The sequence below is a fragment of the Schistocerca gregaria genome, chromosome 8 (genome assembly GCF_023897955.1).
Source record: "Schistocerca gregaria isolate iqSchGreg1 chromosome 8, iqSchGreg1.2, whole genome shotgun sequence".
NCBI classification, from domain to species: domain Eukaryota; kingdom Metazoa; phylum Arthropoda; class Insecta; order Orthoptera; family Acrididae; genus Schistocerca; species Schistocerca gregaria.
The window spans coordinates 479,277,250-479,300,859 of record NC_064927.1 but is presented as its reverse complement, the minus strand read 5'-3'; the positions used below and the strand labels follow the sequence as shown (position 1 = coordinate 479,300,859).

Here is a 23,610-nt window from a genome sequence, read left to right as displayed (position 1 = left end):
ATCCGAAAAAATGACGTTTCGCCATTCGTGCACCCATGTTCGTCGTTGAGCACACCTTCGCAGGCGCTCCTGCCTGTGATGCAGCTCAACCGCAGCCATGGTCTCCGAGCTGACAGTCCATGCTGCTGCAAACGTCGTCGAACTGTTCGTGCTGATGGCTGTTGTCTTGCAAACGTCCCCATCCGTTAACTCAGGGATCGAGACGTGGCTGCACAATCCGTTACAACCATGCGGATAAGATGCCTGTCATCTCGGCTGCTAGTGAAACGAGGCCGTTGGGATCCAGCACGGCGTTCCGTATTACCGTCCTGAACCCACCGATTCCATATTCTGCTAACAGTCATTGGATCTCGACCAACGCGAGCAGCAATGTCGCGATACGATAAACCGCAATCGCGATAGGCTACAATCCGACCTCTATCAAAGTCGAAAACGCGATGGTACCCATTGCTCCTCGTTACACGAGGCATCACAACAACGTTTCACCAGGCAACACTGGTCAATTGCTGTTTGTGTATGAGTAATCGGTTGTAAACTTTCCACATGTCAGCACGTTGTACGTGTCGCCACCGTCGCCAGTCTTGCGTGAATGCTATGAAAAGCTAATCATTGGCATATCACAGCATCTTCGTCCTGTCGGTTAAATTTCGCGTCTGTAGCACTCCATCTTCGTGGTGTAGAAATTTTAATGGCCAGTAGTGTAATTTGGTCAGCTCACTACCTTTGCCGAACCTATACCGGGACGGAATAGCAACCCGCGAACACTGGTACAAAGTATCCTCTGACGCGGCCACTGCAGTGCGTTGCGTTTTGTACGAGAAGAGTTGTGTGGAAGCTGGGCATCTGAAACGCACCAACTCGTAACCTGGGCTAGCATGCGGATGAAGCCGGCTTTCGGCTACTCACGGCCACTAACACCTTGCTTCAGCGACTCAACCCGCACTTGCGGGACAAGCGGTGACGTAGGGAGGTGCTGACGTCGTTGCTCTTGTGTTTCAGCTCCAGGCAACGCGGAGCGCTGCGCTCCCAACATCCGCTTCATGGACGACTGCAACCTCTGCATCTGCTCCGCCGACGGCATCAAGGCCCACTCGTCGTGCACGTTCGCGCAGTGCCCCGGAAAGCCACGTTAGTGTCACTAGCGACCTCCCAAGCACCTCAGTGCCTGAACACCCTCTGGCGTTACCTGTGTCATGTACCCCACAGTCACTGATGAACCACACGTAGGCACCTCCAAGCATATAAACACAAAAGCAGGTATCCGTTATAAAAACAAAACGTATGTACAGTGCAAAATGTTTGAAGTGAAGACGCTTAACATAAAAGAAGTCGTTAACACGAACCAGTTATATGACTCCTAGGTAATTGATTTATACATTTATTTTCTTTAGTAACGAAACAAAACTCGTTCAAGATTTCTACTACTGCGGTATCATCCTCACATCTCGACTCATTTTATAGCCTCATCAAACAAAGAAAATAGTCGTTGCAACTGCTAACATTTTACTACTTTTCTTTGGTTACTGCTAACGACAAAACTTTTGAATTACCTTCCGACTTCAGTGATAAGTTTGTCGACATCACTGAATACTGTAACTGAATCTTTTGCGTTCTCCTGCTTTTTAAATGTTGGGGCTGTAAATATACTGTTAAGATCAACGTTTGAGTAATCACGTCTAAAACAAACCGCTATTTTGGTTAAAATCAAAACAAAGCTACTTAAAATATTTGACGAAAAATGGAGGTCGAAAACGAAAATCTGTAGACAGCTTGGTTTTTGTTGCCCTATACCATTCACACAAATTAAAAATAGACATCAGATTATAGCAATGTTTAAGAACAGTGTGTTCAAGCAAGGAAAATTGTGTGAGAACAGTTAAACTCTAAGATGCCTTGCTTGTTTGATCAAAAGACTTAGTCACAATGGGTTTCCACATGAGGACCTTAATACTGTGAATAAATGTTGGAAGACAAATATGTACAGATTTCTTTTCTTTTTCAAATTCAGTTTGGTTTGAATGCTTGAAGAGAGGGCATAACACAAAGAAATTATCGCGAATTTACATCGGGTCATTTCAAGTTTTCTATGCCTTCAGTAATTAATGAGCGAAAGATGTCGTCAAAGCCTACGAAACAGGTTTTGCTGTTTTGTTAATAAAGTGTCATCGTCTGAGACACACTCACGTTTCTTTCCGTATGAACTGTTCAACAGGAAAGGACACTTCAGCCTGTTCCTTAAGAAGGTTATGATTGTGCAGGATTCTACTCCATTGGCAAACGTGCTACAGTACAGTTTGCCAGAGTGTGGTAAGATGAAGATCGCAAAGGCCTTTCAGTTATCTCAGTTTCTTTGAAGTGCTGCCCATACAGTCGCAGATCTAATTTTTTGTCTCTATCGTGATCCCACTTGTCTGCCAATTGGGACGTTAGGTACTTTATTTTTCAAGTTGATAATCACAGTGGCAGTTTTCTTCTTGGTAATAACTATATCAGGGAACAGTATGCTGTTTCAGTAACACATTAATCAGTGACTTTTTCATTTTTATTGGTATTCTGAGCTTTATACATGGATACGCAACATATGGTAGTCATTTCTGAAAAAAGTACTTGTGAGGGACAATAAATGCTTCAAAATTTTATATTAGTTACACACAGGTTGCAAGGTCCTACTTTCGTGTCGTGTATAAGTACTGTCATTACTAATATCGTTTCTAAACTGACTTTTTAAGCCAACACAGAAAAATATTTACAAATACAGGTGCTACAGGCCATATTTCGACATTTCTAACATTGTTTTAGCCTTTCATCGACAAATTAATGTCTCTGCAGCATGACACAATAAATACAACGTCCCTTAGAATCTAGGCACAGCGGCTACGACAGAGTACTCCTAATTTGAAGGCTCTTCATTGAACACCTATGAGATGCAGTCTACTTAATGCAGGCACAGCAATCTGTCAGCATCTGTACGGGTAGGTTTTACTAAGATCTTTTTTTATAGAACAAACCATTCCAAAGTGAAAACAGTTCGCTTTCAATAAGAGCAGATGAACGTATGAGCCAGTTAAGGCAAATGTAGATATTTTTTTATTCTTTCAGGACGCAACATCATAATCTGCAAGCAAATTTCAGTTCTCTCACGTTGAAATACATGCAGTTCTAAGACGCCATACACATACATTTTCACTGACAATAAAATATTTTAGCGCAGTTTACACAAAATATTCTTTCCGTCTATGTTTAGATCCAACTATGTTCCAGACAATCTATGTATCATGAATTAATGATGAGCCACATTGTTTTTCCATCTGGACAAGTTGTGGCTATTACCAGGTAAATGGAACCTCTCACTCACCTTGAAAAGGAAGGCCGTTGTTAAGTTCATTTAGCTTTTTGCACTTTTCTCAATAACAGATAGAAACAATTTACAGCATAAAAACTGCTACCAAATTTCGTTTAATCTGTAACTCTGTATTTCTACAATGTTATTTATATTTATACTTAAGAGTTTTGCACTGCACTTACTTGCTTCAACTATCAGTGCTATTGATATATTACGTCAGTTCCTCTCAAACGTTCCTCATAAGCGTTTTACTGTTTCTTAGTAGTGGAACACAAGAAAACATTCAGAGGTAATCAGTCCTCAGCAAAACTACTACACACAGCACTTTCCTTGGCATTATAAATTATTGCAAATGATAGCTTATGCCTGTGATAACACAAGCATTAAAAGTGTGTAACAGCTGTTCAAAAAGTAAAATTATATGTGTGAGTATGTTAAAATTGTGTGCTAAATTATAACAATCACTTCTGCACTTCCAATGAACTTTTATTACCTGATGATAAAATATTTCACAAGATTTGTATCATTAACCTATTTGTATTATTGTTTGGCAACATTTTTAACATGGAAAAAAAATGTGGTGGTCACTAATCTGCATGTGACTTCAACTCAATGCATGGTGCACGACTTAACACTGTAACGTAATGGGAAAGAATTACATCGCATTATTTCTGGTTGCCACTGTGTTGTCTGGTGCAAATTGCAGAACAGAAGGGCTTAAGTATCATAAAAACAGGGCGATTATTTTATACTCTGCTCAGTATAATGGCCAGTTGGGAGCTTTAAATATAAACATATTTACAAAAAAATCACTTAATATTGCTAACTATGTGTACAGATGACAATGTGTTGAGATAATGTAATGTCTTTGAAAATACTTTTAGCTATAAATAAAAAATGTACCCACTGCTTTTCTGCATATCTCACTTACCTATTATTCTTATAGTATCCAGACGACACTGTCTACTGACATTCTTCTTTGATGACTATGAATTAAATTACATTCTGCTGTTAACATATTGTTGTAAAGAGAAAGTCTGTAAATTCTGAAATGACACTCTTGAAAGTAAAATAACTGCAATTTTTACCACTAAGTTTTAAGATACAATAAGATACTGTACTATCACAAAAATAGATAAAGTTATATTTTATTGTTTGTGGTGCATCCATGTAAAGTTATATTATATATAAATATAATATATAAAGTGTATTAAATCACTTTGCTTAATCTGAACATTGAAGAATATGCTGCTGACCAAAACATAAATAGAAAAAATCTCAATTTTTTTTCCTTCATCATTGCCACACTAAGCTTCAGAGTTGTATTACATGGGATGGCATTCCACAGGCTACACACTATCTTCTGCATACATGTACTCATATGAGAAGATATCTTTCCCAACCACAGAATATGGAACTCTGAAAAAAATTCAAAGAGAAAAAATAGTCATAAAGTAGACTGTCATAGGTAATACAGTGGTTCTCATGGATAAACAACAGTACAGTACCAAAACTTAAGAAATCATTATATTAAATAAAATCACAAAACTGTCAGACCAGAAACAGATTGTACTGAAGATACTAAAGACTGTCTAATGCTCTGGAACTCAGGAGCATTCTGAAAGTACACAATGTAAGTACACCTATGAGGCCAGACATAAATCACAGAAAAATCCCCACATTTACCCTCACACAACAATATAAACCATGAATAGACAGAACAGTGAAAACAACGAAAGTAATAAACCATGTAAAAGACACACACTATATATATATATATATATATATATATATATATATATATATATATATATATATATATATATATATACTCCTGGAAATTGAAATAAGAACACCGTGAATTCATTGTCCCAGGAAGGGGAAACTTTATTGACACATACCTGGGGTCAGATACATCACATGATCACACTGACAGAACCACAGGCGTATAGACACAGGCAACAGAGCATGCACAATGTCGGCACTACTACAGTGTATATTCACCTTTCGCAACAATGCAGGCTGCTATTCTCCCATGGAGACGATCGTAGAGATGCTGGATGTAGTCCTGTGGAACGGCTTGCCATGCCATTTCCACCTGGCGCCTCAGTTGGACCAGCGTTCGTGCTGGACGTGCAGACCGCGTGAGACGACGCTTCATCCAGTCCCAAACATGCTCAATGGGGGATAGATACGGAGATCTTGCTGGCCATGGTAGTTGACTTACACCTTGTAGAGCGCGTTGGGTGGCACGGGATACATGCGGACGTGCATTGTCCTGTTGGAACAGCAAGTTCCCTTGCCGGTCTAGGAATTGTAGAACGATGGGTTCGATGACGGTTTGGATGTACCGTGCACTATTCAGTGTCCCCTCGACGATCACCAGAGGTGTACGGCCAGTGTAGGAAATCGCTCCCCACACCATGATGCTGGGTGTTGGCCCTGTGTGCCTCGGTCGTATGCAGTCCTGATTGTGGCGCTCACCTGCACGGCGCCAAACACGCATACGACCATCATTGGCACCAAGGCAGGAGCGACTCTCATCGCTGAAGACGACACGTCTCCATTCGTCCCCCCACTCACGCCTGTCGCGACACCACTGGAGGCGGGCTGCACGATGTTGGGGCGTGAGCGGAAGACGGCCTAACGGTGTGCGGGACCGTAGCCCAGCTTCATGGAGACGGTTGCGAATGGTCCTCGCCGATACCCCAGGAGCAACAGTGTCCCTAATTTGCTGGAAAGTGGCGGTGCGGTCCCCTACGGCACTGCGTAGGATCCTACGGTCTTGGCGTGTATCCGTGCGTCGCTGCGATCCGGTCCCAGGTCGACGGGCACGTGCACCTTCCGCCGACCACCGGCGACCACATCGATGTACTGTGGAGACCTCACGCCCCACGTGTTGAGCAATTCGGCGGTACGTCCACCCGGCCTCCCGCATGCCCACTATACGCCCTCGTTCAAAGTCCGTCAACTGCACATACGGTTCACGTCCACGCTGTCACGGCATGCTACCAGTGTTAAAGATTGCGATGGAGCTCCGTATGCCACGGCAAACTGGCTGACACTGATGGCGGCGGTGCACAAATGCTGCGCAGCTAGCGCCATTCGACGGCCAACACCGCGGCTCCTGGTGTATCCGCTGTGCCGTGCGTGTGATCATTGCTTGAACAGCCCTCTCACAGTGTCCGGAACAAGTATGGTGGGTCTGACACACCGGTGTCAATGTGTTTTTCTTTCCATTTACAGGAGTATATATATATATATATATATATATATATATATATATATATATATATATAATACTTATGCTCATAAATTAAGGAAATTAAGGATAATTTAAGGATAATTGCAGAATGCAGAATGTGGTGCCACACAACGTGGCACTACACAGAACTGGAGCTAATAGCATAGGCAAATAGGGAACACACACGAGACAGATCTGCAAGTCCATGTCATGGGTGATAAGTTGAGAAAACCGCCCGAAACGCATGTGCTACAAAACGCCACTGTTTCCTGCGCAGATGCCCGACATCAATATGGGATATGATCACCAAGCACAACCAGTTGGCATACTCTGGATCAGGTGGTCGAGCAGCTACTGCGGTATAGCCCCCTTTTCTTGCAACAGTGCCTGTCGGAGCTCCTGGAGTGTCGTAGGGGTTTGAAGACGTGCAGAGATACGTCGACGGAGAGCATCCCAGACGTGCTCGATGGGATTTAGGTCTGGGAACATCCAGGCCACTCCATTCGCCTGATATCTTTTGTTTCAGGGTACTCCTCTACGGTGGCAAGCTCGGTGAGGCCAGGCATTATCATCCATCAGGAGGAAGGTGGGACCCACTGCACCCCTGAAAATGCAGACATACTGGTGCAAAATGCGGTCCTGATACACCTGACCTGTTACAGTTCCTCTGCCAAAGACATGCACCAACACCACACCATAAAACCACGACCTCCATAAAGGTCCCTTTCAAGGATATTAAGGGTTTGGTATCTGGTTCCTGGTTCACGCCAGATGAAAATCTGGACTCATCCGTTAACATAACCTGTGATCACTGTTCCAATGACGATATACTGTGTTCTTGACTCCAGGCTTTACGGGCTCTCCTGTGACCAGGGGTTAGTGAAACGCACCTTGCAGGTCTCTGGGCGAATAGACAATGTCTGTTCAGTCGTCTGTAGACTGTGTGTCTGTAGACAACTGCTCCAGTGGCATCAGTAAGGTCCCGAGCAAGTTTACCTGCAGTACTCCTTGGCCGTCTGCAGGCACTGATGGTGGTCTTGTGGTATTGTATACTGTGGACGTCCCGTACTGTAGCGCCTGGGCACGTTACCCATCTGCTGAAATCGTGGCCGTAATCTTGAGATCTCACACAGTGGCACACGGAGAGCCGATGCTACGACCTGCTGTGCTTGACCAGCCTTCAGTCGCACTCCTACTCTCCCCCCCCCCCCCATAACTTCATCAGTATATATTCTTTGAGCCATTTTCAACACATAGTCAACAGTAGCACGTCTGAAAACGTCTGCACACTTACTCGCTGCACCCTAATCTGACAAGCACCAACACACCTCAGAGTATGTGGACGGCTGCCAGCGCCACCGTGAGACGACCACAGGTCAAATGCACCGCATGGTCATACCCTCAGGTGATTTAAACCCGCAAACCGCCCACCAGAGGGGTACTTTACCATGTATCATCATTATCCTTAATTTACGAGCATATATATATTTGAGATGCAACTTTCCTCATAGAAAACATATACTCCACAATCCCAGTCAAAGAACTAACCAAGATAACTGAACGATGCCTAAATCTGTATAGTTAGTTATCACAGGGACACATATCAGAGACAAGCATACTGCTACACCCTATTACTACTTCATATTGAATAAAAAATTCTACATACAAACAGCAGCACTCCCAATCAGACCCCGCAGTACAAGAAATCTTGAAAATATCTTCATGAACAAAATAGCAGAAAGAGTTTTCGTAGGAAAAATCTCTCGAAAATGCAGCCTACTATACTGGATGGCATAAGATGGAACAATGACACAGAGATAAACGAACAACGCAAAAACAGAAAGTCCTGTTTAGAGAAAGAACAGAGAGGGCAAATAAACTTCCCAGCTATATCTATCACAGAAAAAAAAACTGGAGATTATTTACAGGAAAACCATCACAACTGAATCACTACAGAAATTTTTAAAGAGAGATGGTAATACTGACATACATAAAACATTCTGTCCTTTAATAACTCCAATGTAACATTTATGATGCTCTATGTATAGGAAAGACCAGCAGAGCATTTGAAAAAACATATAAAGACCATAAATGCATGTGGAAATATGTCACACAGTCCTTCAACATTTCCAGAGCACCTCCAACAAGAAAACCAGCTTGAGTGACATATGAAATGTAGCACTACAAAATTCTAAAGTCAGTCAAAAATTCATAAACAAAAGAGAGCATCTAGCTAACACCTCACTAGATATATGTTGAACAGACTCATAAAACAGGACAAACACAACGTGACAGAACACTAAAATCACAGAAGCACTAATAAACTACATAAAAGACACATATATTCTGGGGACTGTTACAACAAACCTGGAGAGCTGTGTACATTAACATGTAACTTCTGAGATTCAGGTGACACACCCATATCAGATGCATTCATCAGATTAACAACGATGTCCGGTGTGCTTGCAGTCTGGCTGTCGTTTTTAGGTGGTTTATCATATTCAGGTAGGTGAATACCAGGCTGATACAAATGTCCCTCTTTAGTTACAGAATTCACTAACATTTTGAAAAACGTTCTCATACTTTCACATGGACAGCTCTAGATGCAAATAGATGCGGGGAAGACAAATTTACTTCCAGGAGAGAAGGAAAGCGATGGGGACAAGAAGGGCATGTTGCCACTGTATACAGCTAACACTGTCAAATCTAATATACTGACTCCATCACGATACAGGATAAAATCCATGGAAAAGAAGAAAAAAATTTTGGAATACACATGTGTTAATATCATTTAATGTAGAAAACGCCTAAACTACAACCCCAGTCAAAGAAATGATCAAGATAATAGAACGACACACAGATTATTACAAACACTTACCACAGTGACACATATCAGAGATAAGCAGACACCCAAAGATTATTACTGACTGCAGGTACCTAGAATGTAGTAACGATTTCTACAAACTAGTGGATGTATTGCCAATGGGATCCCCTGAATCAGGAAAGCTAGCAAAATAGTAATTATTAAAGTAGAAGAAAGAATATTTCCGAAAACAATGAAAGGAAAATACAGTCTACTATACTGGCGGAGATATATGGATGGCATACAGTATTTGATAGACAACTCACAAACTGGGATAAAACTACCACATGTAGAGAGAAACAGACTACGTAAAAACATAAATTTACAGTACAGAATGAACAGGCAAGGCAAATAAATTTCCTACATATATTCACCACAAAGAAAAATAACCAACAGTATTTACAGGAAGACCACCGCAACAGACACGGGACAGCATCAGTCTTCAGACTAGCCACAACCCCATATACAAGCAGCTCTCACAAACGTCCTACACAGATTAAATGAAGTACCGCCAGACTACCATACACATCTGCAACATGAAGCCATTCACAGCAATGCAAACAGGAAAAAAAGTCAATACCCAGAATCTCTAGTAACAGAATTGAATATGAAAATCCACGAAGACATGAAAATAAAACAGACTAAACATATAAACGAAAACACCACACAAATCCAGACACCCATAACAAACACCCACACACTAGCAAGATCGCTACTACACAACATCTACACAATACTGAAATTCAACAGATAAGTTTTTACTCATTCTCATGTGGAAAGGAACTGACGCATAGAATTGCTAAGATCCTGAAAAAACAAGGAATAATAATAGCTTACCAAAGTAATTATTCAATATAGAAATGTTTAAAGAAGAAGGATGAGAATGGCGTACGTAAAATATCTAGCATATATCAACTTCAGATTAACAGTTGTGATGCTCTATATTTAGGACAGATAGGTAGATGATAATCTGAATGACACAAAACCGGTAGTCTTTAATGACACAGAAGAGTTCTAACAAATTAGGAAATTCAAACAAAATCAAAATCAAATTAATACGCAACACCAAAGAGAAATCCGGGAAGTACAAGATCAGCTGACACAGGTAATACAAGAATTACGTATTTCAGAGGACTCTCGCACACCAATACGGGAAGAGGGACATAAAAATACGGAACCGCCACAAAATAATAACACAGGGCACTTTGGAGATTATGAAAAAAATTGGCAGAGTACACCGAATTTTGAGATGGAACCGCCGAAACGACGTAACAATGACCAACATGCAACCCGCTGACACGATGATTTTGACTATAAGCTGTTCATTACTACACGTAAATTCAAAACATTTAGGAATTCTGGCAACGACATTCATCCACAAGCGTGGCTTCATCAATTCTCTCATTGTTCCCCCCCCCCCCCCCCCCAACTGGTCATTAGAGCACAGATTAGAATTTATGTGTGGCTATTTAGAGAATGAACCAGCTGTAAGAATGCGATCGGTCATTCACGATTGCCTCAGTGAAGGAGAATTTTACCATGCCTTCCTCTCAGCATATTGGTCTCAAGCCACACAAGACCGAGTAAAACATGGCATCATAATGATGAAAAATTTCGAACAATCTGAATTTTCAAGTCTTGTGAAATATTTTGAAGACATGTTACATTAGAATCAGTATCTTTCAAACCCATACAGTCCGTCAGAACTCATCCGCATTTGCTTAATCAAATTGCCTGAACATTTACGGCATATTATTTTGGCAGGCCGTTGCAAAGACGACATTGAAGCTTTTCAGGGACTCTTACAAGAATTAGAAATTGACACTGACAATCGCGGAACGCGAAAACAGGAACACAACAATTACAGGTCACATCCGTCGCAATTCCGCGATGAAAGAAATAATAACTGGACACGACAAGGCTATTCTCACAACACAAATCGTGACCAAAACAGACACCACCCGTACGACAACCGTTGGCAGAGTAGTAATAATTACAGGGAAAGATCACCTCTCCGCGGTAGTGACTATCACAGAGACAATCAGGGAAACAGACAATATGGGAACCAAAATAATTATTGTCAAGAGAGACCGAATAACTTAAGACGCAACGGTCTAGCGCGCAGTTACGATTCAGAGAGAAATTCTCCGCCACGTGACCGACAAGAAAGAAACTATGAAATCTACCGACATGACGACAGACGATATGATCGTAACGACAGACCTGAATTGCATCAGAACTGGCGGGATTCAAACAGACCAGGCCCTCTCGACAAGGTGAATTTGTAGAAGTTGGGTCTCCAAATCCCAATAACGACGCGCGCCAACAAAGACACAATAGGCAATGACTCATACCGCTGGCAGCCACAAAACGTACTTATGAAACTGACTACGCAGCTGCCGTAGCTAGTAATTACGTTAAAATCGAAGACATTAGGGACATATTACTCCAGGAACACGACGTACAACATAACAACATTGCATATCCTGTGATTCACATTACTGTAAATGACGTAAAATTTACGGCAGTACTTGACTCAGGCAGTCCCATTTCAGTAATTAGTGAAACATCTTTTAGCAAATGCAACAAATCGAACGATTGCCCCACACTTCCGTTACGCAAGATTAAATTACAAGGTGCAGTCATTGGAAAAAGTGTAGATGTACGCCAACAAACCAACTTAGAATTCTTTTGTCAAAGCCACAGCTTCTCTATGAACTTTCTTATTGTTCCATTATTGTCGACGGAAATTATACTGGGAGTAGACTTTTTGAATGAATACAAAGCAATCTTAAACTTTCACGATGCTGAAATAAGTTTAGAGAAAGAAGGTAAGTCAATAGCTTTGAAATTTGAAGATTGGCTCTCAAACCATGACGAGGAAATTAATCGGCTTTACCTTCTGTTAGACAACAATTCGGAATTTTCTACGGAACTAGACACTAACAGTCGCTCTGCAAGTACTGACAGGGATGATATCGACGGCACAATTGAAACTAATGAGTTAATTCAGAATAAAATTCAAACAATTGAGAATTGTAATGACACTGATAGGCAGGACCTTTTTGGGATTTTACAAGCACATTCCACAGTTTTTACTCACAAAACAGGAACAATCAAGGGATTTCAATACCAATTTCGTGTTCGTGAGCATACTAAATTTTGTGTTAGACCATACGTAATTCCAGCACATTATAGGGACCGCGTTAGAACAGAAATACAATGTATACTTGACGATGGCATTATTGAGCCTGCAGTAAGCTCATACAACAATCCATTACATGTTGTTGAGAAGAAAAATGGATCGATCAGGCTTGTCTTAGATTCGAGATAAATCAATACTATCATTATTCCTGAAACAGACAGGCCGCAAACGTTGGAAGAACTTCTTCAAAATTTTAATGGTGTAAAAGTGTTGTCTTCCATTGATCTCAGATCCAGCTTTTATCAGATCGAACTTCATCCAGAATGTAGAAAATACACAGCTTTCCTTTGTTTCGGCGTTTGTTATCAGTTTCGGAAACTTCCTTTTGGTTTGAACATTTCCTCAGCAGCATTCATTCGCGGGCTAAATTCCATATTACCTGAGCTCTTAAAACGTCACATCACCTTATATGTGGACGATATTCTGATAGCAGAAGCCTCATGGGAACAACATAATCGCATCTTCAACAGCGTGTTACATATTTTTGCAGAATCTGGAATTACAGTTAACTTGGAAAAGTCTGAATTCGGTAGGACAAAAGTGAAGTTTTTGGGACATATTATTTCTTCTGAAGGCATTCAGCCGGATCCTGAAAAGTTAGAAGCAATCAGAGCCATTCCAGTTCCATCCACAAAAAAACAAGTCAGCAGTTTTCTAGGTCTCGTAAACTTTTACCGTCGTTTCCTGAATATGCAAATTCTAGTTACAGCAAAACTTTGTTCTCTCACTGGAAAAAATACTATTTGGAACTGGGACGAAGAAACACACTTGGAATTCAGTTCTTTGAAAGAATCGCTACTTAACGCGCCAATACTAGCTCATCCAGATCTGTCACTAGATTTCTGCCTTAGCACGGATTCTTCTAAAGTCGGTCTTGGTGCCCATTTATTTCAAGAAGCCATAGAAAATGACACTACCGTTCAGAAAACCATTGCTTTTGCTAGCCGAGTGCTAACAAAATCTGAAAAAAATTATTCCGTTACTGAATTAGAAGCTTTAGCTATCGTTTGGGCATTTAACAAATTCCGTTTCTTTCTTTATGGTAAGCACGTAAAAGTATACAGTGATCATCGTGCATTACAATTTCTTATGTCTTCAAAATTAAATCATGACAGGTTAAAACGTTGGGCATTGTTTCTGCAAGAATTCCGCTTCACAATAGTCTACATTCCCGGCAAGGAGAACATTGTTGCGGACGCACTGTCACGCGCACCGGCTGGGCTTGAGAAACGTAACACAGAAAGCAACCTCGAGAAAAATTTCAGTATTCTTTACATTGAGAAAGTCGCCTTTGAAAACTTCATCACCACATCTTTAAAGGACATTACTCATGAACAAGATAAAGATCCGATTTGGAAAGACATCAAAAGTAAATGGCATGAAAAGACACACACACAGAATCGGCATTATTATCTGGTTAGAAACAACATACTGTTCAAACGATGCTCTGTTGATGACAAGCTATGGGTACTTTGCATTCCAGACGATTTTGTTAATAAGCTCATTTGGTACATTCATTTCAGCTATGCACATTTTGGTCCACGAAAATGTTATCATATTCTTCGAACGACTTGTTATTTTAACAATATGGAAACGAGAATTCGAAGAGTCTTGTCTATTTGTAAACTTTGTCAAAAGGCGAAACCATCTACTGTCTCGCATCGTGCTCCATTGTTTCCTATCATTCCCACTAAATTAAAAGAATTAGCTGCTGTTGATCTCTTGGGACCGCTTGTTAAAACATCTAATGGATTTTCGTACGTTCTAGTCGCTGTTGAACTTACTTCAAAATTTGTTTCTTTCACTCCGTTACGTAAAGCCACTGGACGGTCTGTATCCATCGCCTTTGTTAAAAATTTCTTGCGTGAAGTTGGACACGTTAGTAAAGTCACTTCAGATAACGGACCGCAATTCAGATCTGCAGTTTGGTCACGCATGCTTCGTAACCATAAAATGAAACCTGTTTTTATTTCATTGTACTCACCACATTGTAACCCGTCTGAACGGATTATGAAAGAAATCAATAAGCTTTGCAGACTTTATTGTCACAGAAAGCATCAGCATTGGGACAGATATTTACACTTATTTCAAAACGTGCTGAATGAAATGCCTCATGACTCCACTGCTTTACCACCTGTTCTTGTACTGAAGAATAAAGAACCACCGAACAGAATCAGAGAGCTTGTACCTTTTCCGAATACGCGTAAGCTTCGACACAAAGACATTACTGACTTGGCAATAAAATATAAATTCTGCTGCAGACAAAAGGAGAAAATTACACGGTATAGCAAATACAAAGAAATTATATATTGGTCAGAAAGTTCTCATTAAAGCTCATTCATTGTCACATAAGAAGAAACACTTGAGTCACAAATTCTTTCTAGTTTACAATGGACCTTACAGAATCCGACGTATACCACATGATAATTGCGTTGAAGTTGAAACTCTGCGTACTAGGAAGAGTAAAGGATTACACCACATTTCACATGTAAAACCGTTTATTGAAATATAGTCTGCTTTTTAACTTTGTCTTTGCCGTAAAACATTTCACTTCACATTTCTAGTATGCTTTGTCACACTGAGAAACTGTTAACATGCAACAATGTTTTGAAGTTAACTATACAGTCTAGAACCTAGGGAACATTTTTAAACAGAAATTACGAATGCATTGTTATAGTCAACAGACGACACAGTCTTGTTATTTGTACATTCTTGCTTGTTAGTTACACGATTACGTAACGACTATAAGGCTTACATCCTTAGAAAATATACTGTTAATGAGGTTTTAATGCAACATTTTGGTTCTGTTGAAAAGACATTCTTTATTTGAACTACTTTCTGTGAGATTAAAGATGACTTGGCGTTTGGTTTCTTTGATAGCTACACGATTATATCACGACGCTACTAATGTGTGACACAATTTACATTGTGCTTTTGCGGTGTATCTGTTTTATATCTGAACAGTTTTTCTGAATTATTCTGGAAAGTAAAACATGTTTTAGTGGTAACTTTTGTGGTATAGCTACAATTAGACAGCCTTTTCCATTGCACAGCAATACGTTACAGCACAGTACTTTCTTCATCACGGCAATAAGCGTAATAACTAAGATATTTATACGCAAAGCAATTCCCTTCGTTTATTACGAGGTAAGTACATTGACTTCACAGAACTTTGCTTACAGAGGACGATAACTACGGCACTTCCACAGAGATTATCTTACAACAAGACGCACAGTTTAGCGCTACAGTACACGTATTTGAGTGATAAATTTTGTACTTAAAACATTTATTTTTAAAGATATTTGAAATACAATGATACAAAGGTTTTCCTTGATACATTTCATTCCATTGCTGTAATCTGTAACACCTGAGGATATAATCACATTAATCCTCAGGGGGGTACACGCCTACTTTGTGTACCATGTGTCTGGCAAGCACAAGGAGCCCTAGCTAATATGGTATTTGCTTATACAACTTTACACATCGGTACCATATTTCTCTAACACAGAATTACACAGCTATCTGATCATTTAACTGAGAGAGACAAATATTTATTTTACTACTTCAGTGACAGATGTTTACGTAATTACACGGTTGAATAACTTCACACTTATGAAATTGTATTTTGTCTGTACTTTGTGAACTGTTCATACTTTTTCAGAACCATTGTGATACTATGAGAGCTTTGAATGGTGTATTTGGTATGGGATCACGATTTTTAAAGAACGTTTGAGGCAGATGACACTTTTGACATGAGCAGAGAATTTTATTTTAGGTTTTGAAATTATTGGAGGAAGCTACAGAGATTTTGAGAATTTGACTGAGGTGTTATGATATTATTACGATGACGATGTGAATTATGCTGATGAGGTATGTTTAAGCTGATGCTATGTGAGTTATTTGGTAATGCTACATATCTGTTATGATGAAATATTGAAAAAGTGTCGACGAATATGTATATGTGCAATAAGGTAAGGAATAATGAGTAGTGGTTAGGGACTCTGGTTTGTGAAAAAGGATGTTGGAAACCAAGAATCGTACTTTAAGAGTTATGAAATGTATGTAAATGTTTGAATGTGTTACAATGCCGACGAAAACTTTTTGGACACTGTTATGTTAATAGAATTTTGTTACTACAGATGTGTAACGCAAATTCTTGACCTGTGAAATTTTTTATATGAGACTGCCACTGTAGCGGAAACTGGTGTCGTAAATATTTCGATAAGACAATTAAGTGACCACCTGCACGTAATGTGTCATGGGCACCCAGCTGCGCGACAACCACCTGACAAAAGAAAGTCATTAGTATGTGCCTGTCAGAGGCACAGGTAAAAAAAAAGGGGGTCATTATCCTCGCTATTGACATTTCTTTGTAGAAAGCGTCGCAAATACGACACGCTAAAACTTGAAGACATATGATTACACTTTGGAGTTCTTAATTTATGACTTTTACTGAAATGAAATGATGAGAAACATTTCATGTCTATTGTCTTGCTAGTTGGAAGATTGTTTACTGCATTATGAAATGACTTATGGCTAGCGAATGATGTTTCACGCCTTGCTTTGCCTATTTTGTTTAATATCTAGTTTCTAGCTGCACTGCAGCATTGGTTACAAAAAAATTTAATGGATGTACTAATATAGATATTTTTGCCTACAGATCCAGTAAACAATTATGATGTACTTAAAAAAACGAAGGAGCACAAAAAGACTTCCCTTCACAGGAACTGCATACATAATTTTTTTTCAAGTACTTGGTAATTTTTATGATAGAATAAGTTGTGGTGCACCACTTTAATTATATAGACATTAAGATGTGAATCGACATCTCCATTTTCTGCATTGTTGTCTTTACTGTAATATTTTTTCTGCTTGAGCTTTGTCATGTTTAGTTATAAGCTGTTGCATTTGCTTCTACTGTGTGCCAGGCATAGTGCTACTGAATTTCACTTTGTATTACTCTGTTAAGCCAGTTTTACTACGGATTTATTTTTTCTTGTTTGCTGCGCATTGCCTTATATTAGTTGTAATATTGCTGCCTTTTTTTTGCCAATTTCCATTTTTTTATCATTGCTGTTTGTGTTAATTGTTTTGTGCTGCTGCATTGCCTTGTCCCTTAGTTAAGCATCTGAGCTCAGTAGATTTAAGTTAGCTTAAGAGGGGGTAGCCTATATAAGAGAATGAGTTGCGATGGATTTGAAGAAATGCACTGATAGGTTATATGAGAAAAGTACAGAAAGCAGGTATAGACAGGACTTTTTGGAAATAAAGAAGAACGAAGGGAGATCTCCGAGAAGTAAAGAAAGTTTTGTTTGCAAAATATTGCAGTAAAACAAACCCTGCCCTTTCCTTGTGTTATCCCACTATGTGTTTGTGTACCTTTGTGTATTTATTTTCTTCCTGTCTTTGTGTACTGTTTCATAGAATTTTTTCTCTTCTAATACTAAGCTACAATCACTATGATGAGGAATACTGTTATACTCAAACATAATTTGCATTAATAACATGTTATTTACTTCATAAAGATGTTTACATACTATTTATTCTGTTTTTTTCTAATGCTCTTGTGTGAAGTTGATGTTTCAAATGTTATTCTGATCTTTTATGTATTTACATATGTCATAATTCCTGTAACACTGATGTATTTGTTATTTCGATTCTTTTGTAAAGCCCCTATACTACAAATGTTATCTGTATTGTTATGTTCTTTAATGATGTATTTTGTATCTTTGTTATTGTATTCTTATGTTATAAAATTGTAATTGACACCAGTTGATCAAATTAAGTAACTTGTAAATTACATTTCACTGCACACATTTCTGTTGGTCATAGTATATGGACAATATGTGAGAAGTAGGGACTGATAGTGTTTGCACATGTGTTAATAATTCAGTAAGGGACTGGATAACAGCATTGCTGGTTCTAAGGACATTTCAAAAACAATTTTTGTTAGTGCACAAGTGGTGGTTATGGACTTGCTATATTATCCACAAGACTCTTCAATGGTGATTGTGCGCCTGCACAATGGCTGCTGGACATCTCTGCAAGAACTACAGTGGGTCTACACCTTTGATGACCCACCAATACCATAATTTCTACAAGGACTGCAGTGGGTCTGCACCTCTGGTGGCCCACCAATACCGTAATCTCTACCAGGACTACTCTGTGACGACCTACCTACCAATATTCTTTAAAACTTCGACTGACTCTGCTGTGGGTTTGCTCTGTTGTGGCCCATTACCTGTCTGCATGTCAAGAGTCAGCACTGTCTTTCGATGGAAGGACAACATTACTTCTTCAAGACTGCTTAGAAATCCACTACTTCCAAGTGCAATTTCTTTTATTGCTCAGACTTTGAGAAAAACACTGCAATTTTAGTTTGATGAATGATCAGGACTGTCTTTATGGACTGTGAGAAAATTTTAGCTTTTGACCAACATTGTATCGATAAGTGTGTGCACTTCATTTCTTTGTCATTGTAATTATGAAAAAATGTTTCAAATCTGTATTGGCCACTGCCCAAAACAATTTCTAAATTTTTTTGTGGGGAGCATGGGGGCTATGTAAGTAGGCTGTTTATGTTTTTTTATTGGTAACGTCGCCGCCACGTAGCGCTCTGTATAAAAATCACTGACTGTCACGTGTGCAGTCTGTGGCTGGTTTGCATTGTTGTCTGCCATTGTAGTGTTGGGCAGCGGCAGCCGGATGCTAACAGCGCGTAGCGTTGCGCAGTTGAAGGTGAGCCGCCAGCAGTAGTGGACGTGGGGAGAGAGATGGCGGAGTTTTGAAATTTGTGAGAATTGGTGTTATGAACTGATATATATATTATGACTATTAAAGTAAATACATTGTTTGTACTCTATTAAAATCTTTCATTCGCTAACTATGCCTATCAGTAGTTAGTGCCTTCAGTAGTTTTAATCTTTTATTTAGCTGGCAGTAGTGGTGCTCGCTGTACTGCAGTAGTTCGAGTAACGAAGATTTTTTTGTGAGGTAAGTGATTTGTGAACGGTATAGGTTAATGTTAGTCAGGGCCATTCTCTTGTAGCGATTTTTGAAAGTCAGATTGCGTTGCGCTAAAAATATTGTGTGTCAGTTTAAGCACAGTTTTGTATAAATTGTTCTAAGGGGACGTTTTATAGTCATGAAAATAAAACAGACTAAACATATAAACGAAAACACCACACAAATCCAGACACCCATAACAAACACCCACACACTAGCAAGATCGCTTCTACACAACATCTACACAATACTGAAATTCAACAGATAAGTTTTTACTCATTCTCATGTGGAAAGGAACTGACACATAGAATTGCTAAGATCCTGAAAAAACAAGGAATAATAATGGCTTACCAAAGTAATTATTCAATATAGAAATGTTTAAAGAAGTAGGATGAGAATGGCATACGTAAAATATCTAGCATTTATCAACTTCAGAATAACAGTTGTGATGCTCTATATTTAGGACAGATCAGCATATTATTTGAAAAAAAGGGACAAGGAGAAGAACACGAAAAGGGGAAATATGGCACCAGCCATTCAAGATTTCCAGAGCTCCTCTAGCATGGAAATCACCATCGTATCATAATACAAACACACGGAAATTATCATATTCAGTAACAAGAAACAACTCCTAACACTTCATGAGAACTTTCACATTCAAAATGTAATCAAAGAAAGAAACATGTAATAATTGACTAAACAGACATAAATAGCCAAAATTTTTTAAGGTGATAAATATATATCAGGTAAATAACAACCCCTGTAGCCATCACAAAAGACTAGTAACACACAAACAACGTGAGATACACACCCAAGTTCACGCACCATAGTACCACAGCAAAATAATAATTGCACACACACACACACACACACACACACACACACACACACACACACACACACACACATATCGCAAAATGTAATCGCAGACGCTTGCATCCAACGATGTCTAAACGACGATCATGAAATGTCAGTGGATCTGCATAACATGAAAACGAAAATATATTTTTATCTCAGTGAAGTGGTGTGTACAAAAATCAAGCACAGATGTGAGATGTTTGGAAGAACTCTTGGAATGTATAAGGAAACAAGAAAGGTGTGGGCAATAATAGCAATAATAATAAAAATAATAATACTGATAATAATAATTTAATATTCTTTAATAATAGAAATTCCAAACTGAAGAGCTGTTTACAATATTGGAAACCTGATTTATGAGAAATACTGTATTATTACACTGACCACTGAAGATGCTTTTGAATAAAATGTCACGACAGAAATCACAACTAGTTTCAAGCCCAAAGCCTGTTATTCAGGTAGGTAGACAGACAGAGGCAACTGAGTAGGTAAAAGTTCATAAAGTACTTGAAAAGTACATGAAATTACAGAAGAAAAGGATATTTTAAAGATTGGCGTAGCTGCATAATAAACACAGAAGTTAAAATTATGATTACGAAATGCAAATGACAACAGACGACCCCCAGAGACACTATTATGGTCGAAAGGTGATCTAGGAAACTAGCGACTGCAAACACACGGAAACAATCAAAGTGTAAAGCTGTATAGAAATACGATGTTTATACAACTTTGCAAACAGTTCAGCAGATTTTGGTTTTTAATTTAATTCTGTGTCTAGTGTATTATCGGTTTTGAAGGCAATTTTAGGAATAAAACTGGATAACAATGTACTGAGTTCATAAGGAACATTCCGATGAAAGGGAAAAGAGATGAAGTTTAATCTTTCTGCAGCACCGTCACTAAATTTGTGACTTCTACTGTGAAGAAAAATTAGTTTAGCGTTATGTACGTTATCGGCTATGGAACAGTAATAGCCATTTCAGGAGGGAATATGGCGCAGTATAGTTAGTTCTTTGAGAACGAAGTCTTTAGCGGCGGCACTGTTGTATAAAACACGCTCGGAATTCTTGTCACGTCAGTACGGGATCAAACCTCGAACTTTCAGCGATTTGCTCCATCTACATTGACAGGCGCAACTGAATGTCAAAAACTGCTTCTGGTTGCCCTTACTGATAAGATTTTCTTACGATCCTGTTTTTGAGAAGTATCATTCTTTTTTGGGTTTTGCTTTCATTTTCTGAGATGTCTTCTTGCTGTGGTGTCGGCAGTTTTGTAATGTCTTGACGGGTGTGATGCGACTGTCGAAATAGCTGCTGTGATGGCCTTATATATCCCAAAGGCGTCTTCTGATTGGTCGGTAGTTACGCCGTGCTGTCGTAGATGGTGGCAACATCTGGTTTGGTGGCACCTCCGCTCCCGACGTATCGTAAACATCGTGACGAATATACATGATGGCTCTTCACTGCACCGAGAGCTCGCGGCCATGCACGGCTAAGATTATATCCTCAGCCATTCTTGAAGGTTTTCTTACACATTCTTATTTGTACAGCTTCTTTTATTATAGAATGGCAATATATGGGAGCCTGGGACAAAACTTTTCTTTCGTCAAACAGTATTTTATATTTGTGAGACTGTGCTCAGCAACTGCGGAATTTCCCAGCTCAAGACTTTTAATGTGCCGTTGATGTTCAGCAAAGGGGTAGGAAACGGTGCGGATGGACTGACTGATGTAACTGCCTCCGCATTCACATGTGATGTTATAAATTCGAGAAATTCTCAGGCCAAGACTGTTCTTAACAGGGTGTAGCATCTGCTTTACTTTCGTAGGATATCACGTGACCCATACTGGCTCATCCGGAACACATACTTCAGATGATTGATTTAGAAACCCTAGTGGTCTTCCTGAGAAACTGTTTCTTCTCTGTGTACCAGTGTATTTACAGGCCCTCTCTTCTGTACTGTGTGGTGTAAACTCTGGGCGCTCAGATAAAAATCAGTGTGCGTTAACTTTCGGAACGTCCATCCGACTTTCGTTGTACCAGAACATCTCAAAACGACAGCCTTCCCTCTTTCTCTGTCTCGTCAGTGAACTGGGTATTTGGGTGCATGCTCTTCATATGCTTCTGGAACTGCTCAAGAGCTTCTAAGCGACGTGGCCAGACAATAAACGTGTCGTCAACATAATGATAAAATGAAAGTGGACGAAGGGGAGCTGAAATAAATGCACGTTCGTTAGTTCTTTCTTAAATTCTTTATTATGAAGACATAATTTAAACAGCGCGATGTAGCCGCGAGGTCTCAGGCGCTTTGCCACGGTTCGTGTGGCTCGCACCTTCGGAGGTTCCAGTGCTCCTCCGGTTATTGGTATGTGTGTGTTGCCCTAAGCGTGAGTTCGTTTAAGTTATAAGTAAATTACGTAGTGTGTAAGCCTATGGATCTTACCACAAACAAAAACACAAACAAAATTTAAGACATCCTTCTAGCACTACTTGGTGAAATGCTTTTCTTTTTTTTGTGCTGTGTCTCAAGAATCTTCAAAAATACTGACATCTGTTGTTACTGGCTTGCAGTAAATGCCAAAGAAATGACTTCGACTGACGTTAGTAATGCGTAAGAGTATACTAAAGTTCTACGGTAGAGTGAATATAGGATGGAGTTGGTCCATCTCATGTGATAACTTTAAGCAGTTATCAACCTATATCTCACAAAAAAAAAAAAGAAATTAGAAAATTCTTTTCAGTGGCTCTCGAAAATATTTACTGTAAATCTACGTTTCAAGGTAATTGAAAATTGTATTGGCAATGATGCCAGGAAATAGAAAGCCCATGGCTAGTTCTTGTTTCTGGATAAAAATTTTACTTTTGAAAGGAAAGTTGTTATAGTGGAGTACTAAATCAATATGATGACTGTTGAACTCTATCATAACGTTTTTTGGCTGAGGGCATTGTTTTAATTACCTAAATGATTTCACCCATGACGACACTGACGCAAAGATTAGTAATATAAGAAAAAGCATATCTTAATCCTTGTGGAATGGTAATGTGTCTAATTGTCCCAGCAACCACGAGTCAATTTTTTACAGAGTGTTGTTG

At 39.4% G+C, this 23,610-nt stretch overlaps 1 protein-coding gene across 1 annotated transcript in view; it reads left to right on the top strand.

Annotated features, from left to right (window-relative positions):
• The window catches only part of LOC126285349 (pacifastin-like protease inhibitor cvp4), a 119,906-nt gene extending 115,329 nt beyond the window's left edge, over positions 1-4,577 (top strand). Inside the window, exon 3 of the mRNA XM_049984666.1 lies at positions 1,000-4,577. Within this exon, the coding sequence (XP_049840623.1) occupies positions 1,000-1,133 (134 nt within the window). The 3' untranslated portion in view covers positions 1,134-4,577. The remainder of the gene's footprint in view (positions 1-999) is intronic.
• Positions 4,578-23,610: the final 19,033 nt, after the last annotated feature.